This window comes from Macaca nemestrina, chromosome 2, assembly GCF_043159975.1.
Source record: "Macaca nemestrina isolate mMacNem1 chromosome 2, mMacNem.hap1, whole genome shotgun sequence".
Taxonomy (NCBI): domain Eukaryota; kingdom Metazoa; phylum Chordata; class Mammalia; order Primates; family Cercopithecidae; genus Macaca; species Macaca nemestrina.
Genome location: NC_092126.1, coordinates 113,614,525 through 113,636,377, shown reverse-complemented (window position 1 = coordinate 113,636,377; position 21,853 = coordinate 113,614,525). Strand labels below are relative to the sequence as shown.

Here is a 21,853-nt window from a genome sequence, read left to right as displayed (position 1 = left end):
GGTGGTGTGCACCTATAGTCCCAGCTACTCGGGAGGCTGAGGCAGGAGAATGGCATGAACCAGGGAGGCGGAGCTTGCAGTGAGCCAAGATTGCACCACTGCACTATAGCCTGGGCGACAGGGGCTTTTAAAAAACAAAAACAAAACAAAAAAAGCAGCAGAGGACGCGAGCAGGCACCCTAGCCCCTCCTCTCTTGGCCACCTGCCTTGGCCTATCTCAGCACCCATGGGCAGAGCAGAACCAACTCCTCTAGACCTGGCAGCTGCATCCCACCTTATCTTGCCCCTCAGCCTCCTCTAGCCCCCTTGTGGCTACTGCAGACTCCTCCAGCTCCTCTTTCCAGCATCCTCTAGGCCTCACTTTTCCTCTGGTTGTCTTCTCCTGCCTCTCCCTGTCTGTCTCCTCTCTCCTCAGGGCACTGGGAGGCATCCCAAGGCCCAGCTCACTCCAGGGCTGGACCCCAACCTTGTACCTGCAAGCTGGGACCCAATTCTACAGCACCGGAGCAGTGATGGGGCAGCAGTTGCCAGCAGCAGCCCAGTCCAGCAATGGCTTTGAATCTCAGTTTCTTCTTTAAATGGGATGGCAGTGCGGCTTGGACTAAGCAGGATGGGAGGGCCCTGCCCCTGGCTCATGCCTTCTGCTGGAAAGTTCTTTCTGGCTGGGTGTGGGCCACCCCATAGGGTTCTCACCTTAACCCAAGTCCATAAGTCCACCTCCCTCTTGCCACCTTCTGGGAGGCTGGGGTGAGGGACTACAGGCATCCCCTGCTTCCATCTGGGAGCCCTGGACAAGCTGGGCTCCAGCTCCCCGTGGGCTGTAGGGACAGAAGCTGAGGGCCTGATGCTCTAGCAACAGTGCTTCTGTGAGTCAATAAGCACGTGGTGGGGAAAGGGAGTATGAGAGGCAGAAATGCACTTTATCGACCGCAGAAATTATTTACCTGGGTCAGAAAGAATTGCTAAGAGAGGGAAGTGCCTACTGTGCACAGGGTCAGCCGGGCTCTTGCCCCGTTGGATGCTGAGGGGACGAATTCCCCATCTAGCCAGTGGGGGTCTCTGGGGGTCAGAGACCCTCAGGAACTTGCAAGGCAGGCAGACGGCACCTGCCTGACTCCCCAGAAAGTTTCAAGGCCGAAGTTCTAGCCAGGTCTCCTTGAGTCCCAGAAACGTGGGGAGAGACCCTGGGAACCTCCAGTACCTCAGGACTTGGTGGGATATCCCCTCCCTACCACGACCTACACCAGCATGGCTGGAAAGATGATGGAGTGCTGCCACCTGGTGGCCGTCAACGGCACAGTACCCTCCTCCAGTGTCTGGCCTGGGGGCAATCTTCCCTCACACCCCACCTGTCCCTAAGGGCATTCATTCCTCCGGAATCAGGGTGGCTGGGCTCCCGGCACCCTTGAGACCCCCAGTCAGACTATGCATGCCTGGGGAGATTAGCTCAGGCCGGGGTGCTCATCTGGGCTTTGAAACTTGTTTGATGCACAGCCATGACAGCTGCTCCTGGATGGCCCTCAAAGCCTTGCACATTGTAGCAGCTGCCCCAGCCAAGGGCAGTCTGGACTTGGGAATCCTTGGAGGCTCCTTCTAGTTCAGTAAGAGCACCTTTCAAATTCAAGATTTGGGTTCCCCTGATTGAGAGGATTGCACTACTCTCACAGCACCCCAACATCACACAGGGCTGAGGAATGGTGGCCCTGTGGGCAGCACGCAGCACATTTAACTGGGCTTGGGATTGGAGTAAACCTTGATGGGCCCGTCAGGGGGATGCTTGGGATCCTAGTGCTTCCAAACCAGAAGGATCACCCAAATATGGTCTTCCAGGATACCTGGGCCCAAGATAACAGCCTGTCAAACCTCAAGGACTGGGGCCATCAATTTAGATGCAGGGTGAAGGCTGCAGTCACCTGGCTAGGTATGCTGGTAACAGGTAAGGCTAGAGGAGGGAGCCTCCATCTCTGAGGAGCTGGCTCAGGAACCCTCAGGAACGTTCACAGGAACCCTCAGCTTCATGTTCATAGGAAAGGCCATGCTGGTGTTGACAACAGATGCTGTGGGCCACAGCACACATGGGAGAGCCTTGAGCAGCTTCAAAAGGTAACTCTAGGCACCAGCAGTGTGGGACAGGTTCAAGTGCCCTTCTGGGCACTGGGAAGTCAATCTGAGGCCGCTAGAGGGCTGGCTCCTGTTAATGCCTGGCCGTGGCTCCCCTAGAGAAGACACTTCCACCCAGCCTTTGCTGAGCTGGGTGCATATAATTAAGAGCTTCTCAGATCCTGTTTTGGGTATGCTCACCTGGAAGTGCTTTCCGGGCCAGATGTCAAAAGGGTCTAATTAGGGTACTCAGGACTGCTGCTCAAGTGTGAGAACACCAGCATCTCCCTGATGCCGCAAGGGCTCTGGAGGTGAGGCCAGTTTCTTATCCAACTTTGGTAGACTAGATCTGTGACACACTCTCCACCCCAGCTCTGGGAGCTTGGGCCCTCATGTGTGAGGTTCCCAAGCCTTCCTCTGCAGAAACCCAGGCTTGGGGCTTCTGCATTTGCCTCCACCTCTCCCTAGCCAGAGCTGTGATTAGGCTCAGCTTCTCCAAGGCACTACCCTACAGGCCAGGGTAAGGACCTCCTGAATATTTTCTATTTCTTAAGGCCCTGCCTGAAAAGAGGAAAACGTGACCATCCACAAAAGCAAGTCTAGCTTCAAAAGCAAACTGCAGAGAAAAGGCCACCCTAACTGCATGCCCAATCTGTGGAGCTAAAGCACTCAGTTTGGCCAGATGGGCAATGTGAGCACCCCATCACATCACCTGGTCCCAAGAACAGCCTGAGATCCAGGCAAACTTCCTGACCTGGTCAGGCATGGTCTTCTGGGTCAAAATGATATTCTCTGGCCTGTGAAGGAGTGCTGAGGAGGAAATACCCACTCAAAACAGAAAACTCTGCAATGCCCCCAGGACCTCCTTAGCAGCTGAGAAGATGGAGTGTAGTACTGCCAGGGGGGAGATGACCTCCTCAGGTCCTCCATCGCAGCAGAAGGTGGACCAGCTATCATTTGTATCATGGCCAAAAGCAGGGGGGATCTGCCCTGCAGAGCAGAGCAGTGACAACTCTACACTCCAGCATGTGTGGAATGAAGTCTGTGCAAACTGGAGAGGCACAAGCACTCATGGTCACTTTGGTCTTAGCAGAAAAGCTACTGTTTCCATGATTTCCATGAAGAGTTTTAAAACATGTTAAACTTTTTTATTTATTTATTTTTTTGAGATGGAGTTTCACTCTTGTTGCCCAGGCTAGAGAGCAACGGCGCGATCTCCAGCTCACCGCAACCTCTGCCTCCTGGGTTCAAGTGATTCTCCTGCCTCAGCCTCCCGAGCAGCTGGGATTACAGGCCGCCACACCCAGCTAATTTTGTATTGTTAGTAGAGATGGGGTTTCTCCATGTTGGTCAGGCTGGTCTTGAATTCCCAACCTCAGGTGATCCGCCCGCCTCAGCCTTCCAAAGTGCTGGGATTACAGGAGTGATCCACTGCCTGGCTAAAACATGTTAAACTCTTGAACTTAAAAATCTGAACATGTCAAGACCAGCCTGGGCAACAGAGTGAGGCCCCATCTCTGCAAAAAATTAAAAAATTAGCCTGCACGGTGGTGTGTGCTTGTAGTCCCAGCTACTTGGAACACTAAAGCGGGAGGATCGCGTGAGCCTGGAAGGTCGAGGCTGCAGTCTCCCTAGTAGCTGGGATTATAGGCGCACGCCAACACATCTAATTTTTTTGTCTTTTTGGTAGAGATGGGGTTTCACTATGTTGGCCAGACTGATCTCAAACTCCTGGACTTCAGGCAATCCACCTCGGCCTCCCAAAGTGATGGGATTATAGGCGTGAACCACCACGCCTGGCCAACCCTGCCTTAAAAAAAATAAATAAAAAATAAATAAATAAATCTGAACCTGAATGGGGGCAAGAAATAAACTGATTTCATCACCAGGCTTGACTGGCTCAGACATGCTTGACCCACCTATCCACCCAAGAATAAAGAGACACAGGACACCCATTTCTCAAGGTATTTCTTTTGTAAAGGAGCCAGATTTGGCAACTAGACTGAAAATCTTCCAAAATTCTGTACAAATGTGTAATATACAAATATACACAAGGCTTTTGCCAAGAAAAGACATCACAACAAATGACAGAGGTGGCTTTGGTGTCACATACCACCTATAGCATCTCAAACCCCTAGGAATGTGAGGGGCTGATGGACCACAACATAGGCTACACATGTAAACACGCTACATTACACTATGTACACTGAAGTATAAAAAACCCACTGTCCTCTCCGGTCTGTTCACAAGCCCTCTGGCAGGAAGGAAGGCCATTCACCAGACAACCCACATAAGGGGAACTTTTTTAAGGTGGGAGGGAGAACCCTGCAGAATGAAGTGGTTCACCCTAAGATCTATTAATAGCACAAGGCATGCCCTTAAAGAGACAGGCGGTAAGAGCGAATCCAGGAGAAGATGGACCACTTCTTGTGCTCCTTGTCATATCTCTCTCTCTCTCTCTCTCTCACTCCATCTCAGTGAACCGGGCAAACATGGCTTTCCGGACAGCATCTTTGTAGGAATCGGCACCCGACAAACCATACGCGCTGCCTTTGGCTCCTAGGCCAGCTCCCTTTAGCCGAACTTGAGCCTAGAGAAGCACAGAGACTGTCAGCTGGCAGGTGGGGTATGGGCTGCTCCACCTCTCACCATGCCCACTCCTTACCCAGCAGGACCACCCACCAGGAGACAGAAGAGAGGAAACTATATGAAGACAAGGATTTCTCCAGAAGAGACCAGGAGCAAGTTTAAGGACTGGAGGAATAAAATGGGCTACGGAACACAGGCAGATGAAGCAAATCACCCACCCCTCAATGCTTGCTCAGCAAGCATCCATGCCTAGGAAAGGGCCCCAAAGTACTCCTCTGAAGCGTGGGAAAGGCCTGGTAATTACAGGCACAGATTACACAGGACAGCTCGATGTCAGCAGAACTCACATAAACAGGATGAACATGGTCTACAAGAGTCTGACCTAAGCTGTGCTCCCAGGACAGAGCAGGGGCAATTACGGGTGGAGCTCCTGCCTAGAAAGCCAGTGGGTAGGGGCCTCTGACCCCAGGATATGATGCCTCAATGTGGGCTCTGATCAATTTAAAGATTTCTTATCATGGGTGAAAACCCTACTAAACTTTTTTTTTTTTGAGACAGTCTCGCTGTTGCCCAGGCTGGAGTGCAGTGGCATGATCTCACCTCACTGCAACCTCCTCCTGCCAGGTTCAAGCAATTCTCCTGCCTCAGCCTCCTGAGTAGCTAGAATTACAGGTAAACGATGCCACGTCCAGCTAATTTTTTGTATTTTAGTAGAGACGGGGTTTCACCGTGTTGCCCAGGCTGGTCTCAAACTCCTGGGCTCAATGTATCTGCCTTGCTCTCCCAAAGTGCTGGGATTACAGGTGTGAGCTCATGCCTGTAATCTGCCCCTTCATGCTAAGGTAAAGTTGCTCCTGGGTCCCAGGCTCTATGAGTGCTCTGATCTCCTCTCTGGAACCAGCCTGTAAGCGTGGCAAACATCAAGGCCTGACCCTACTGCTTACCTCAATGGGAGCTGTAATGCCTTGGCACTTTCGTCCCAAGCCAGAGCCTTCCCGCCAGCCCATGGCCTGCAGCATCTTGTTGCCAATGTTACTGTGGTCAATGCCATCTTTGGTGGGTTGCTCGTAATTCCTGCCAGTGGCAAACACACAGTTACTTAAAACAGCCAGGGCCCCAGCTTACGAACTGGAAAATGTGCACATCACATACACAGTGCCAGCATCAAACTGCTTCTTGCGCTTGGGCTCTGGAGGTTCTGGAATGCCGTACTTCTCCCGTCTTTCTGCAGCTCGGTCTCGGTATTTCATCTATGGGAGAAAAAACACTGCTGGAAATGTTCACAGACCTCAACCTGTAACTGTCTAATGTACCTATTCAAAACTATCCCCTCAAGTATTTTTAAGTCTGGAGAATACTTTTTTTAGACTGCTCTGAAATACCAAATTCCCTTGTTCCCCTCATCATACCTAGTCATATCTAAAATGTTAAATTTGTAGATATGAATTGTGCGGAACCGGGGCAGAACTATGTCTCCAACAAGCAGTTTTATTTAATTAGCCACCCTCTGTCAAGCTCTTCAACCAGCCCACTGGGCAGTGGGTACAGCCTGCGAAGAGGAAGGCAGAATTGCCCTTTCTCCTCAGCATTTGGACAGGTATACCTCCAACATTTGGAAAGGCTTATCTCCAACATCAAGGAGGCTTCCAGAGACCTGTTCAGTAGTCCCTGGGGAGGTGGAATCATAGATAACAGGGTGGGAAGGATGGGGGGAGAAGAAAAGCAAAAGCCTTAACTACAGACACGTCAGAATTATCTCGGGGTGGGAGATTTCTAACCCACTTGCTCATTTCTAACCCACAGGACTGTATTTGCATTTAAATCCCTGCCCACATGGCCGCCAACCTGCCCCAACCACCAGCACTAACTACTTGCCCACTACTATGTCACAGGCTTCACTCTTGCCTTTGTTCCCAGATCTGCTCACCATGCCCTGCCCACCCTTCCTTTCATATCACCTGCAATAACCTCATGTCCTGCTGTCTCTTGGGATTAATTTGAAGCCCCCTTCATTGCCCATGAAGGCTTCTCCAGCCAGGCCAAACTAGACCACTCTCTCCATAAAAAAAATCCAGTGTATTGAAGCAGCAAGCTCTGGCATTCAAGACTTGTGAGCAGTCTCAGCAGTGTGCTTCTGCCTTGTGAACCCTTATGATGAAGGGACAATGTGAGGTGCACAAAGCACACAGACCCTGGGTCTAGGCTGTATGAACTACAATGGTCAGATGACAAGGGTGTGACAAATCCTTCTACCCTCCCCCTGGGATCTGGAACTAAAGGCTACAAATAAAACCTAAAGGCGATTATCCCAATATCCTCTTTCTTGTGGCAGTTTCCCATTCACCTCTCTCTCCCTTAGCTCCAAGGCTTCCAGCTCCTGCTCGCTCAGCCTGGATCGTCGGTAGATATCCATGTTTTGCTATATAAAAGATTTGAAAGACACAGTAAGGACTCAGATCATCTTAATTTGAAATGTCATAACATTAGTAACATCTACTGTATTTTAAAAGCCAAAGCCCAAACAATACACAATCACATAAAAACTATAGTCTGATGTGTGTGGAGCTGCCAGACTTCCTTCACCGTCATCGGGAACAGCTTTCTGTAAGGCCGTCATTAGACAGCAAGTATATTTGGAACCATCAGGACTGTTAGGGCACTCAAACTGTCTCACTGCCTCCTCTCGCCCCCCTCAGATCAGCTCAGAGAAGCATGGCCACCTTGTGAAGGTCTGAGAGTTGCTGGTGCCTAACTAGGGCATCTTTGTTCGGGAACTGGCGCCGGCAGAGCAGACAGGCCATCTTCTTCCAGTCAGCTAGCTTCTCTTCCTCACTCTCAAGTCTTTCCACCAGCTCCTCCTCATTGTCACTGTCACCACTGTAAGCAGCAACCAGACCCCTCTGGGGACAAAAGGAAGGCAGGTCACTGGAAATGTACAGTAGGAAGATGGCGATGGCTATGTACCTAGATAAAGTAATGCCTCATCCGAAATGTTAGCAAATCCTCATTACTGTATGTCACGCTTTAGTAGTGAATCACATTTTGTCAACTGCATGTAGTAGTCAGGTCCTTAAGTGCTAGGCCTGACAGCCTCTTGGTACCAACCTTCTTGGAGCCCAAGAAATGGATTCCTGGGTGACTACCTTCTTTTTCTTTTGAGATGGAGTCTCGCTCTTTTGCCCAGGCTGGAGTGCAGTGGCGTAATCTCGGCTCACTGCAACCTCCATCTCCCAAGTTCAAGTGATTCAAGTGTCTCAGCCTCCCAAGTAGCTGGGACTACAGGCGCCTGCCACCACCCCTGGCTAATTTGTTGCATTTTTAGTAGAGATGGGGTTTCACCACGTTGGTCAGGCTGGTTTCAAGCTCCTGACCTCAAATGATCCGCCTGCCTTGGCCTCCCAAAGTGCTGGGATCACAGGTGTGAGCCACCGCGCCCAGCCTCTTTTTTAAAATGAGACAAGGTCTTGCTCACTGCCCAGGCTGGAGTGCAATGGTATGATCCCCCAAAAGTGCAGTGGCTCACTGCAGCCTTGATCACCTGGGCTCAAGCAATTCTCTTACCTCAGCCTCCCAAGTAGCTAGGATTACAGATGCATGCCACCACACCCAGCTAATTTGTTTCTAATTTTTAGTAGAGACAAAGTCTTGCAATGTTGCCTAGACTGAGTGACTATTTTCAAACCACTGACCACACATAAAAATCCCAAATACAACATATCAGAATAATGGCCCACCCAGACCAGTATCTATCTAGTAAAACAAGCTTTTTCTTGTCTTAATTTTCTCTTTCCAGACCATTAAAACTCTCTACTCACAGATGCAATGAAACTTAATTAACTGAGCTTAGGAATTGAAGCTTCTTTTGTCGCTCCATCTCATCTGCTGTCACAGAAAACAAAGCCCCGAGGCCGGGCGCGATGGCTCAAGCCTGTAATCCCAGCACTTTGGGAGGCCGAGGCGGGTGGATCACAAGGTCAGGAGATCGAGACCACGGTGAAACCCCGTCTCTACTAAAAATACAAAAAATTAGCCGGGCGCGGTGGCGGGCGCCTGTAGTCCCAGCTACTCAGGAGGCTGAGGCAGGAGAATGGCGTGAACCCAGGAGGTGGAGCTTGCAGTGAGCCGAGATCGCGCCACTGCACTCCAGCCTGGGCAACAGCGTGAGACTCCATCTCAAAAAAAAAAAAAAAAAAAGAAAGAAAACAAAGCCCCGAACATGGAATCTATGTGCGGAAACTGCTCCAATACCCACCAACAGAGATCACATTCAGTTTTAAGTAGGCATCACATTAGCCAAGATGCAGCTGAGCCTTAAAGTGAAACACAAACCACAGACAGGGTCTTTAAAACACTGGTGGTACTCCCTTACTTTGAGGGGATTCTCCTCATCTCCATTTCGCACCAATTCTGGGATGAGCTGCTGCCTTTCAGCTAAGGCTCCCTGGGAAACAGAGGACAAGCCATGAGCCTCAAGTTTTAGGTAAGTTCCCATCATTACATACTGGCCATGCCTGCTATTACCTTCTTCTCAAAGAGAGCAAAACCAGCGTCTGCTGCAGCAGATTCTCTCCTTTCTTCTTCCCTCAAGGAACTGACAGGCTGAAAGCTATTTTTAAAGTTTTCTTTCTGCTTATTCAAACTCTTAGCCCAGCGTTCCATGTCTTTGGCGATCTAACGTCAAACAACAAACACCAACGAAAACACATTTAGTTCCCTGTGCCATGAGAACGAGCCATTAAGGATCTTATCTCAACTATATGCCCTGTAACAAACCCCTTTTACTCTTACTTCTACCTACAAATATTTCCATTAGATGCTATCACATATAACCAAAGTCATTCATAAATACTGCTTGAAAAGCTTTGAGATTTCCAGGGCTTTTTTCCCTAAGTACACAGGTTAACTGACAGTCAAGATATGGTAACAATAAAAAACTGCAAAATGCTCTAAGAACTTAGTATGAATAAAACATAGAGCCCAATTTCTAAGAATCCAAATAATACTGACATAAATGCTATAACCCCCAAACCAAGAGTTCAGCCCAGTACCTCAATGAGAGAAATATGGGTCATGTTCTGACCTGCTGGGCTGTTTTGCTCTTGGGTTTCTCCTTCTTCTCTTTCCCCTCTTTTGCAGGAGGCAGGCCTGTCTGCTGGTGGGAGCTAGACTCTGCAGCTGGCACGTAGGTCTCTTTCTCCCCATCCCAGTAAAGGTACTGCTGGGTTAAGGAATTATAGTAGTACTAGAAAACAACAAAGAAAAAACAATTAATGCAGACATTCCACTATGTCAGTCGATTAAATAAATATTTCGTTAAAAAAAAAAAAAAGATCCCAGAAAGGACCCTTGGCACACCTTGGTATAGGTAAACATGATGAACCACCTAGTGAAGAGGTGTGACACTGCTAGAATAAAAATAGAATATGGTTTATTTAAAAAGTTTAGTTCCGGCTGGGCGCGGTGGCTCAAGCCTGTAATCCCAGCACTTTGGGAGGCCGAGATGGGTGGATCACGAGGTCAGGAGATCAAGACCATCCTGGATAACACGGTGAAACCCCATCTCTACTAAGAAATACAAAAAACTAGCCAGGCGAGGTGGCGGGCGCTGTAGTCCCAGCTACTCGGGAGGCTGAGGCCGGAGAATGGCGTGAACCCGGGAGGCGGAGCTTGCAGTGAGCTGAGATCCGGCCACTGCACTCCAGCCTGGGCTACAGAGCAAGACTCCGTCTCGAAAAAAAAAAAAAAAAAAAAGAAAAAAAATAAATAAAAAGTTTAGTTCCCAGCCAGGTGCAGTGGCTCATGCCTGTAATCCTAGCACTTTGGGAGGTGGCGGTGGGAGGATCACCTGAGGTCAGGAGTTCGAGACCAGCCTGGCCAACATGGTGAAAACTCATCTCTACTAAAAATACAAAAATTAGCTGGGCATGACGGCACGCCTGTAATCCCAGCTACTCAGAAGGCTGAGGCAAGAGAATAGCTTCAACCTGGGAGATGGGGGTGACAGGCAGCCAAGATCGCACCACTGCACTCCAGCCTGGGCAACAGAGTAAGACTCTGTCTCAAAAAAATAAAAATAAAATAAAAATAAAAAAAGTCTAGTTCCCATTAATCTAATCCCTGGGCCTACCTAGAGGGCACCCAAAGAGCAATTTGTCTCACTCTGTTCCACAGACTGTTTACGTAAACCAGGCAGCCAGAACAGGTGGGGGTGTCATGGAGTTCAGACATCTGCCATGACAACAGCTCATCATTGGGCCCATCCACGTAGAATTCTTTGGATACCAGGCAACCACACACAGGATGTAAACACTACCTCAGAGCTGGAAGGAGGTGTTGGTGAAGAGACCCAAGCTCAACAGGAATTGCAACAGAGGAGAGGTGTCACATATCCTCTTCCTCTCCTTTATTTTCTAGTCGCTCACTCTATCTACTCAACAGGGACCCAGGAGACAGTGTCTGTCTCTTCTGGGTAAGGTGGTGTGGCTAACAGACACAACTTCTAAGGCCACCAAAGAGAACTGACAGGGAAATAAATGGCCAGGCTTCACAAACGAGAGAAGTGGAAGAGGCATGCAGAGGCTTGGCCTGCTTAGGTAGGTCGCACACAGCTTCACACTTCAAACTCTCAGAAACCACAACCTATCAATATCAAGTTCCTGTTAAAAATACTTATTTTACTGCTCTATATATATAGCTCCCGCTCACAAATAGTTATTTATGGGGTGTTAAAGTTGTTTTTCCCTTTTAAAAGTTATATATGCCACCAAAAATAAAACATCACTCCATACATCTGCTAAATTCTACCCTTAAGAATACACAGGGAACCAAAGTAAAGGATGCAGGACACAAAAGGTCATCTATTGTCTGACTCCACTTATATGAAATATCAAGAACAGAGGGCTGAGCGCAGTGGCTCATGCCTGTAATCCTGGCACTCTGAGGGCCGAGGTAGGTGGATCACATAAGGTCAGGAGCTCGAGACCAGCCTGGCAAACAAGGTGAAACCCTGTCTCGACTACAAAAATTAGCTGGGTGTGGTGGGCGCTTGTAATCCCAGCTACCAGCTACTTGGGAGATTGAGGCAGGAACATTGCTTGAACCCAGGAGGCGGAGGCTGCAGTAAGCCAAGTTTGTGCCACACACACACAAAAAAAAAAAAAAAAAAAAAAAGGAAATCCATAGAGACAGAGAGTAGATTAGTAGTTACAGGAGGGGAGCACAGAATGGGGAGTGTTTAACAGGTACAGGGTTTCTTCTTGGAGTGATGAAAATGTTCTGAGATTACACAGTGGTAACAGTTACACAACACTGTGAATATACTAGGAGCCACTGATTTGTACACTCTAAAAAGTTAAAATAGTGAATTCATAGGGAGAAAAAGTACGATTTAAAATTTCTAGCTAGGTCTTTCCATAAATTGTACCTTGATAAAATAATCTATGGCAACAGAAATCAAAATAGTGGTTATTGAAGACAGAGGTTACTGACCAGCAATGGGCATGGGGATTAGGCAGGCTGGGAATAAGTGGGTGGCGTATATACACATGTAATATACAAATGTATATACATGTAAACATTCAAAGAATTGCACATCTCTGTTTTGTGTATTTTTCTGTGTGTATATTATACCTCAAAACATTTTTTAACCCTAAAATTAAAACTTACCAATCTCCAAATAAAAACTACATTTTGGTGGCTTTGAAGAAGTTAAAACTAATCTGAGTCATATATTCTTTTGCAGGAAATATTTCATTTTACGCCTCATAAATGCACTACGCAAAACTAAAATACTTCTAGTGAAACTGAAGAGGAAAGCAGCGCATTTACTTGCGAGTTGGGGTCATAATAGAGCCCTGTTGTCGGATCATAGTAATATCCTGAAGATTCATCATACTGGTAAGTGGACGTGTCAGGTACTGCTGCAAAAACAAAATCCAGCATACAGTCATTCCAGGTAAGAAAATGGCTTTATTTCAAATTCTAAGCCAGTGAGATGCAGCAGGCCTAATGTTTCTTCTCTGTCTCACATCCCCAAGTGTCCCTCTGACACCCGCAAAGGGAGAACTCTCATTAAACAAAGACAACAACTAGGACCTTCCAACTGTCAACAGCCCCATGAGGTTTGGCTTACCATATTTGGTACCAGGAACTACACCAGTAGGGGAAGCGGCTGGGGCCTGTGTACTTGTGCTAGTGCTAGGCTGTGCTTCCTCAGTCTGGAAAGAACAGCAGCTTCAATATAATTTCAACTGTAAAGCCTTTTAAGAGAGCTAAATCACTGCAATCATCCAGAAGGAAGGGCTCCCCTGACAGACACGCTGTAGCAATAATCTAAGGCAATCCCTCAGCAAAACACATGTTGACAACTTTCCTGCTTTGTTTTTCAAGACGGAGTCTTGCTCTGTTGCCCAAACTGGACTGCAGTGGCACAATCTTGGCTCACTGCAACCTCCGCCTCCGGGGTTCAAGCAATTCTCCTGCCTCAGCCTCCCAAGTAGCTGGGATTACAGGCATGTGCCACCACGCCCAGCTAATTTTTGTATTTTTAGTAGAGACGGGGTTTCACCATGTTGGCCAGGCTGGTCTTGAACTCCTGACTCTGTGATCCGCCCGCCTTGGCCTCCCAAAGTGCTGGGATTACAGGCGTGAGCCACCGCGCCCAGCGACAACTTACTTTTTTTTTTTTTGAGACGGAGTCTCGCTCTGTCGCCCAGGCTGGAGTGCAGTGGCACCATCTTGGCTCACTGCAAGCTCTGCCTCCCAGGTTCACGCCATTCTCCTGCCTCAGCCTCCCGAGTAGCTGGGACTACAGGCGCCTGCCACCACGCCCGGCTAATGTTTTTTTTATTTTTAGCAGAGACGGGGTTTCACCACGTTAGCCAGGATGGTCTCGATCTCCTAACCTTGTGATCCACCCGCCTCGGCCTCCCAAAGTGCTGGGATTACAGGCGCAAGCCACTGTGCCCGGCCCCGGCGACAACTTTCTAAAGGTCAAGTTGAAGCACGCATACAGTATAAATACACAGTTGAAATTTTATATTTAAAATATATATGCACATATATATCATAAGGTTAATATTTTAAGACAACAGAAAGAAATAAGGTTGAAGTGTGTATTACTCAATCCTGGCTCATATAACAAGGAAAGGGTAATACTTGAATACTTGTACAGCAAAACAAAATTTCCCCATCAGCCACGAGTTCTGTATATAGGACAAGAGGATTACCGGAGAGCCAGGTGGATTGGAGGTTTGATTATACAGCTGAGGACTCTGGGACACTACAGCCGCTGAGGTGGTGGTCACTGCTGTGCCTGATGATAAACACAAGGGTTAGGGAAAGCCAAGGCACTGAACGCCAACACAAACATCTTTATTTGTAATGCCCAATCTAGCTTTCTTCTGTTATTGTGTATGTCAGTTTTTCATAAGCTAATTCCCACTAAGTACCCTGGAATCTATAATATTTTCATTTTCTTTTAATTCTACTAGATGTGATACACAAAGTTAAGGATTCTGTATCATGGCTAAGAAAAGAGAAGAGGCTGGGCGTGATGGCTCACGCCTGTAATCCCAGCAATTTGGGAGGCTGAGGTGAGCGGATCACGAAGTCAGGAGATTGAGACCATCCTGACTAACATGGTGAAACCCCGTCTCTACTAAAAATACAAAAAATTAGCCAGGCGTGGTGGCAGGTGCCTGTAGTTGCTACTCGGGAGGCTGAGGCAGGAGAATGGCATGAACCCGGGAGGTGGAGCTTGCAGTGAGCCGAGATTGCACCACTGCACTCCAGCCTGGGCGACAGAGCGAGACTCCGTCTCAAAAAAAAAAAAAAAAAGAGAGAGAGAAGAAAGGATCTACATCTGCTTTGGGGTTGAGAAAGATTTAACTCACAAGTCTTTTAAAATCCGGATACAAAAATTAAAGCCAAGGTTTCTTTTTTTTTTGAGACGGAGTCTCGCTCTGTCGCCCAAGCTGGAGTGCAGTGGCCGGATCTCAGCTCACTGCAAGCTCTGCCTCCCGGGTTTACGCCATTCTCCTGCCTCAGCCTCCCGAGTAGCTGGGACTACAGGCGCCCGCCACCACGCCCGGCTAGTTTTTTGTATTTTTTAGTAGAGATGGGGTTTCACCATGTTAGCCAGGATGGTCTCGATCTCCTGACCTTGTGATCCGCCCGTCTTGGCCTCCCAAAGTGCTGGGATTACAGGCTTGAGCCACCGCGCCCGGCCAAGCCAAGGTTTCTTAGAGTGGCTCTTCTGATTGATGTCTGAGCACCAGACTCCAGGGCCACATCCTCTCTGCTCACCTGAACTTATGTGGGCACCCATGACTCCTAACACAGAGAAGGGAAATACAGAGTTGAATTGCAAGAATTTAAACTCATCACAACATGGTCTCTAAGACCTTGTATTAACTCTTGGTGTACACATATAACCATAATCTTCCCCAGAACCTTGGGTACATGACGACAGCCCTGAATATGCCCCCTACATTCTTTTTTTTTTTCCCTGAGATGGAGTCTCACTCTGTCGCCCAGGCTGGAGTGCAGTGGCGCAATTTCGGCTCACTGCAATCTCTGCCGCTTGGGTTCAAGCAATTCTCTCGTCTCAGCCTCCCGAGTAGCTGGGATTACAGGCGCCTGCCACCGCACCTGGCTAATTTTTGTAGTTTTAGTTGAGATGGGGTTTCACCGTGTTGGCCAGACTGGTCTTGAACTCCTGACCTCGTGATCCACCTGCCTTGGCCTCCCAAAGTGCTGGGATTACAGGAGTGAGCCACCGTGCCCAGCCATGCCCCCTACAATCTTACAGAGAAATGGGCTTGTAGCTTTTGGTCCAGTTAGGACATTTAATCGTATTTCTTCAACCGTAAGTGCTTAAACAAAAGTTAAAAGGGAGATGAAGTTTACTACCTGATGCAGATGATGCATCAGATTCCAATCCTCCAGCTTGTTGTTGATAAAACTGCTGATAATCCTGTGAGTACTGAAGAAAAGTCCACCATTAAAGCTGCTATTCTCAGACACACTCTGAAAGACTCTAAGGTGGATGCTGCTAAAATCTACCTACCTGGGCATATTGGGCATAGCCATCTTGACCTGGCTGCAGATAACTGTAGTCAACACTGCCTCCTTCACCACTTTGAGACTACAAAACGTCAAAATGAGACAAAGACAAATTTAGTGGGCATTAAAGAAAAAAATTCAGAAGTCCTTAAAAATAAGCTCGTATTGCTGGGCGCCGTGGCTCATGACTATAATCCCAGCAGTTTGGGAGGCTTAGGTGGGTGGACCACCTGAGGTCAGGAGTTCAAGACCGGCCTGGCCAACGTGGTGAAATCCTGTCCCTACTAAAATACAAAAATTAGGCAGGTGTGGTGGCAGGCGCCTGTAATCCCAGCTACTCAAGAGGCTGAGACAGAAGAATAGCTTGAACCCGGAAGGTGGAGCTTGTGGGTGAGCCAAGATCACACCATTGCACTCCAGCCTGGGTGACAAAAGTGACACTCCGTCTCGGAAAAAAAAAAAAAAAGAGAGAGCTCGTATCTCGAGTACCACTACAGGAGAGGTCATGTCTATGAATCTGGGCACCACCACCACCATACTACCTTGAGCAAAAAGATCCTCGATCTTACCTGGGTGGATGACCACTGAGCAGCAGCAATAGCTGTACTAGCTACAGAGAAGGCGCTGACGCGGTTACCATCTGAGAGGACCAAGTCTCTGAAACCACAAAGATCCAATCATGTGATTCTATCTCAGTATTCCCACAATTAGTGCCCCTACACCACCAAGGAAACTGATTCACTCCACCCTTTGTCAGGTCTCAAATGCCAGCAAGGCCACATTTCATAGTGGGAGGGCTCTTCATGGGGAAATTCCTCAGTAAGCAAGTGGCCCTATAGTATCATTGTTCTATCTTGTAACCTGCCATCTAATAAAGCATTTTTTTCGATGTGCAATTATACTAAAAAAGGGAAATTTACAATGCTAGAGTTAAGCACTATATACATGAAATTATTAGCACGCTGTTCTGGAAGGAATGCATTATTTCTGGATGGGTTAGCACTATACTGCTGCAGTTTGCAAAGCATGTGTTCTCAACCCATCTGCCATGCTTGCCTTTCTCCTGATCTGAAACCATTTCAGGCAACTTCATCAACTGATTATAGAGGATAGGAGGGAATAATCACTAAAAGAAGACAAACGTGTCCCTCCTGGCCTTGGCAATCAGGGAAGATCACAGTGTCTCAACATACTTGGGGTACATACAGGCTTGGCGTTCAGTTAGCACACTGTACAGATGTGCAGATGCAGTAGTTTGAAACAAGGACAATGAAGCCACTCACTTTCTGGCACTTTTGGCAAAATCAACCCCAATAGTTTTGCCATCAATTTTCAAAGGAGGATGGAGACTCTGTAATATCTGAAGCAGCTGAGAAGCATCCTGAAGGAGAATGTGAAGAAAAAAATTTGTAATGTAATTAAAAATCTCTCCCTACCATCTACCCCATTCAAAGAAATAGTTTTCTATATACAAAAAAAAAAGTAATTAATTCCTTATTGTGTTTGCAGATATGAAACCTCAAGAAAGGAATATCTCCTCTTTCCTCTAAGATGTGAAGGTTTCCAGTATTACCAAAAGAGCAAATGCTAAACCAATCTAAAACAAAGTACATCTAGCAATTTGGGAGGCCGAGGTGAGCAGATCACTTCAAGTCAGGAGTTCGAGACCAGCCTGGCCAACATGGCAAATACCTGTCTCTACTAAAAATACAAAAATTAGCTGGGCGTAGTGGTGGGCACCTGTAATCCCAGCTACTCAGGAGGCTGAGGCAGGAGAATCGCTTGAACCCTGGAGGCAGAGGTTGCAGTGATCCGAGATGGTGCCACTGCACTCCAGCCTGGGTGACAGAGACTCCATCCCAAAAAAGAACAACAACAAAAAACCAAGTACAAAGGACTAAACTGTGGCTCAAAAAATTCTGCCAGTTGCCTATACTGAAGTCATCAGTCCTGTAATTTAGCAGTGCAAAAACTGTCATTATGGAGCCTTGCATCTTGGGCTTCAGGAGCCTCAGACATGGTTTCAAAACTGGATGAACCACATTTGCCTCTTAAAGCTGTTTCTTTTAAAAAGGAAAGAATCGATAAGAACCTCACCATTGCAGAAGACAGCTGCACAAATGCGAAGCCTCTGTTTTGCTGGGTCTGTTTGTCTTTTATGAGGCGGATGTTATTGACTGCTAAAGACGCGTAAGGAGACAGTGCTGTCATGATGGAATCCACCACAGTGTGCGGAGCTATGTTCCGAAGAATGATCGCTAGGGGTAAACGAGACAAATGACATACACATGCATTCCCACCACCAATGCACCAATGTTTTCCAAGACAGCGTCAAGTACAAACAAATAAATCCATTTGGGATGTTCCTAGTGTATTTTCTACCCTGACATGGAGAAGATTCTAAAAATCCAATCTTTTAAGGGACAACCTGAAGCTGCTGCTGCTCCTTAAAAAAGGGTAGAACAGAAATTTCCAACTGAGGTCAATTTTTTTTTTTTTTTTTTTGAGACAGAGTCTCGCTCTGTTGCCCAGGCTGAAGTGCAGTGGTGCGATCTTGGCTCACTGCAAGCTCCGCCTCCCGGGTTCACGCCATTGTCCTGCCTCAGCCTCCCAAGTAGCTGGGATTACAGGTGTGTGCCACCACACCTGGCTAATTTTTTGTATTTTTAGTACAGACAGGGTTTCACCATGTTAGCCAGGATGGTCTCGATCTCCTGACAACTGCGGTCAATTTTTAACATGAAGACCAAAAGATCATGTATGAACTTACTATCACAGTAGTAATCCACAGACTGAACCGACTCTGTGGTTCCAGGAGGCACTTCCTGTTCAGAGTCTAGAAGGGAAAGTGATCCAATTAAAGACAAACAACTAATGTATTTTCACCAAAGAAATACATTAAAAACCCCACAAGTTTTTATTTTAACCAAACAAAACAATCATTTTTTAATTTTAAAAAATTTTTTTTATTATTATTTTTTTGAGATGGAGTCTCGCTCTGTTGCCCAGGCTAGAGTGCAGTGGCCAGATCTCAGCTCACTGCAAGTTCTGCCTCCCTGGTTTACGCCATTCTCCTGCCTCAGCCTCCCGAGTAGCTGGGACTACAAGCGCCCGCCACCTTGCCCGGCTAGTTTTTTTGTATGTTTTTTAGTAGAGATGGGGTTTCACCATGTTAGCCAGGATGGTCTCGATCTCCTGACCTCGTGATCCGCCCGTCTTGGCCTCCCAAAGTGCTGGGATTACAAGCTTGAGCCACCGTGCCCGGCCCATTTTTTTCTTTTTTAAGCATTTGTGCCTATATTAAAACCTCATTAATTGTCACATGGTTAACAGAGAATGCAAACTTTGGGCCACAGTGGGACTGACACTACCCTGTACTAAAGAAAGGCAGATGCAGAATGCAAACCAGGTGAGCAGACTTGATTCTAGAAAACAAAAGAACTTTTTGTGCTCTCACAATCATGAGCAGCATTACCTAAGGGAAAAGATTTAAAGAAATCAGACAAGTTGTTTAAGTACACTAAAATCTATACTTTTCCTCAAGCTCACAGTTAACAACCCTATCTGTCAGATTTTTGTTTTGGTTTTTGGGAGGCAGGGTCTTGTTTGTTGCCCAGGCTGGAGTGCACTGGTATGACCATAGCTCACTGCAGCCTTCAACTCCTGGACTCAAGCAATCCTCTCACCTAAGCCTCCTGAGTAGCTAGGACTACAGGTGTGTGCCACCACACCCCAGATAATTTAAAATTTCTTTTTTTTTGTAGAGGCAGGGTCTTGCTATCTCTTGCCAGGCTGGTATTGAACTAATATCTCAAGTGATCTTCCCACCTTGGCCTTGCAAAGTGGTGGGGTTACATTGAGCCACCGCTTCCTGCCCCAGTTAGTCAGGTTTTAATGCATATTGCAAACAGCTGAATCCAGTCTTACCAAACTTGTCTGCTCCACATCGGAAGCATTTTAGTCTTTTCCTGAAATTGTTAAGGCAGCACTGAAAAAAAAAGTTTTATCTGTAATTATTTCTCACATTAGGCCAGGCTTTCTAGTAACAATAACAGTGGGGCCACGGGGTAGGTCCCAGTAACTAACAGAAAAGCAGAAAGTCTCGTGTAGCTGAGACATGGGGACATAATCTAAAAATTCAGAATGTAACACTGTTAAAATCTCCCAAGAAAAACAAAGTTTGTTGTATGTTGAAGAAGAATCCCATTATTATCAAGCCGAGGAAAGGGTTTAGTTAATTTGAAAACTCTACAGCAAGCCACTGGTGGAGTTCTTCCTTGTATCAACAGAGCACTATACATCCCATCCTATATAAACAAACACAAGGTAAACTAACCACTGTCTAGTCCCCTACTGGACAGGGGACAGAGTTTGAGCACTCTCAAAATATCAGTGTCAACATTCAAGTTCAAAATGGTAAACCTTATATAACTTTAGCAGGGTTCTCAACTATTTTGGTTAATACAGTTAAGAGACTATGCCAAAAACTGAGAGCTCTAGAATTCAATAAACAGTAACATGACATACACCTAAAATCTTAATCACTGGGCTTAGAACCTGCATCTTTTTTGTTTTTTTGAGACAGAGTCTTACTCTGTCACCCAGGCTAGAGTGCAGTGGCGCGATCTTGGCATCTCTGTCACCCAGGCTAGAGTGCAGTGGCGCAATCATTGCATCCTCTGCCTTCCATCTTCAAGAGATTCTCCTGCCTCAGCCTCCGAGTAGCTGGGATTACAGGCACGCACCATGATGCCCGGCTAATTTTTGTATTTTCAGTAGAGACAGGGTTTTGCCATGTTGGCCAGGTTGGTCTCGAACTCCTGGCCTCAAGCAATCCACCCGCCTTGGCTTCCCAAAGTGCTGGGATTACAGGCGTGACCCACCATGCCTGGCAGAACATGCATCTTAATAAACGAAATCTCTAGTTCTATCATCCAATACCAGTGTAGGAGGACCCACGGAAAGTTACAAACCATGAATATTACTGGTGACTGAGTACTAATTTCCTTGTTTGGACAGTCAAATAAACAAACAGAAAAAACAGCAATATCCTAAAGGAGTTTTGTCTATTTGGGAAGAACATATGCTTACCTTGTTACAAAGCCAATCTTCAAACTTAGGTCTGGGATTGCTATAATGCATTGCAATGTGCTTTCCTTGAATCACCAACTTTTTCTGTAAGAAAAGAAGTAATTAGTTATTCCCATTGTGAGGAACATGTGTCCATTTTCCCAGGGCAGAGCACACTTCGGAAAAATCAGTGCTCTGGAATTAAATGGACAACATACGGGGAGGACCAACCACCGCCACCTATACTCTGCCCATCCAATCCTTCAGATAGGCAGTAAGAGAATGGGATGCGGAGTAAAGGTAAACGGAGTCAGGGAATGCTGAGAAAGCTGTCAAACACTAAACGCTGACTTGCACCAGGCGGTGTCTCCAGCAGAGACAGAAGTCCTAACATTCAGCATTGACAGGCTGCCTGAGTGTGACAGTCTACTTCAAAAAGCAGAAGACACAATTCTCTCAGTTCTGAGATGGTCTCCTACTTTTGCCCTTAGCATGGTGTCCTTGGGCTTTGCTTCACCTTTCCCCAGTCCCCCATCCTTATGCAAAGTAAAAGCCTTTACATTTCTCCTGCACCGCCCCCACTCCCCGACCTTCTGCTTCAAGATGTGTCCTTTGGGGGGAAAGGGAGGGGAACTCATTTTTAAAGGGAATCTGGTTACAATTCTTTCTCAGGAGGGACTATTCTGAATGCCACCAACTCTAAAACAGCTAAATGAGAATTTTTTTTTCTTTTCCTGTCAACTGCAACCATGTCATGTCCTAGGTGACAGATGTGTTTTTCACTAAAATGGATGGTACTCTCTTCAAGGTGAGTAACCAGGAGGCCAGTGAAGTTTCTTCAGGGGGGTAGGAAAAGGTCATAAATGCATATACCTTCTCATCCTTCAAGTCAACCATGTGACCACAAGGACTTAACTTTGAATCAGTCTAGCCGAGAGTATACCTAGCACCTACCCCTAAAGAGCCTTCATTTAACAGGAGTATCTTTTCTTTTTCTTGGGGGTGGGGGGATCGAGGGTGGGGGTGGTTT

The 21,853-nt window shown here is 47.0% G+C and overlaps 1 protein-coding gene across 2 annotated transcripts in view; it reads right to left on the bottom strand.

The window, feature by feature from the left end:
* Positions 1-4,051: 4,051 nt before the first annotated feature.
* LOC105480469 (RNA binding motif protein 5) overlaps positions 4,052-21,853 on the bottom strand; it is a 32,875-nt gene continuing 15,073 nt past the window's right edge. The window contains exons 7-25 of one of the 2 annotated variants that reach the window (XM_011739396.3): positions 20,845-20,928; positions 19,681-19,741; positions 18,524-18,589; positions 17,851-18,011; positions 17,037-17,134; positions 16,323-16,410; positions 15,758-15,835; positions 15,601-15,673; positions 13,917-14,002; positions 12,821-12,905; positions 12,517-12,608; positions 9,770-9,931; positions 9,211-9,360; positions 9,059-9,130; positions 7,410-7,589; positions 7,034-7,108; positions 5,842-5,939; positions 5,634-5,763; positions 4,052-4,690 (exon numbers count right to left, since the gene is read on the bottom strand). In XM_011739396.3, coding sequence (XP_011737698.1) covers positions 4,565-4,690; positions 5,634-5,763; positions 5,842-5,939; positions 7,034-7,108; positions 7,410-7,589; positions 9,059-9,130; positions 9,211-9,360; positions 9,770-9,931; positions 12,517-12,608; positions 12,821-12,905; positions 13,917-14,002; positions 15,601-15,673; positions 15,758-15,835; positions 16,323-16,410; positions 17,037-17,134; positions 17,851-18,011; positions 18,524-18,589; positions 19,681-19,741; positions 20,845-20,928 — 1,965 coding nt within the window. In that variant the 3' untranslated portion in view covers positions 4,052-4,564. The remainder of the gene's footprint in view (positions 4,691-5,633; positions 5,764-5,841; positions 5,940-7,033; positions 7,109-7,409; positions 7,590-9,058; positions 9,131-9,210; positions 9,361-9,769; positions 9,932-12,516; positions 12,609-12,820; positions 12,906-13,916; positions 14,003-15,600; positions 15,674-15,757; positions 15,836-16,322; positions 16,411-17,036; positions 17,135-17,850; positions 18,012-18,523; positions 18,590-19,680; positions 19,742-20,844; positions 20,929-21,853) is intronic. The other variant, XM_011739397.3, reaches the window with a different exon arrangement.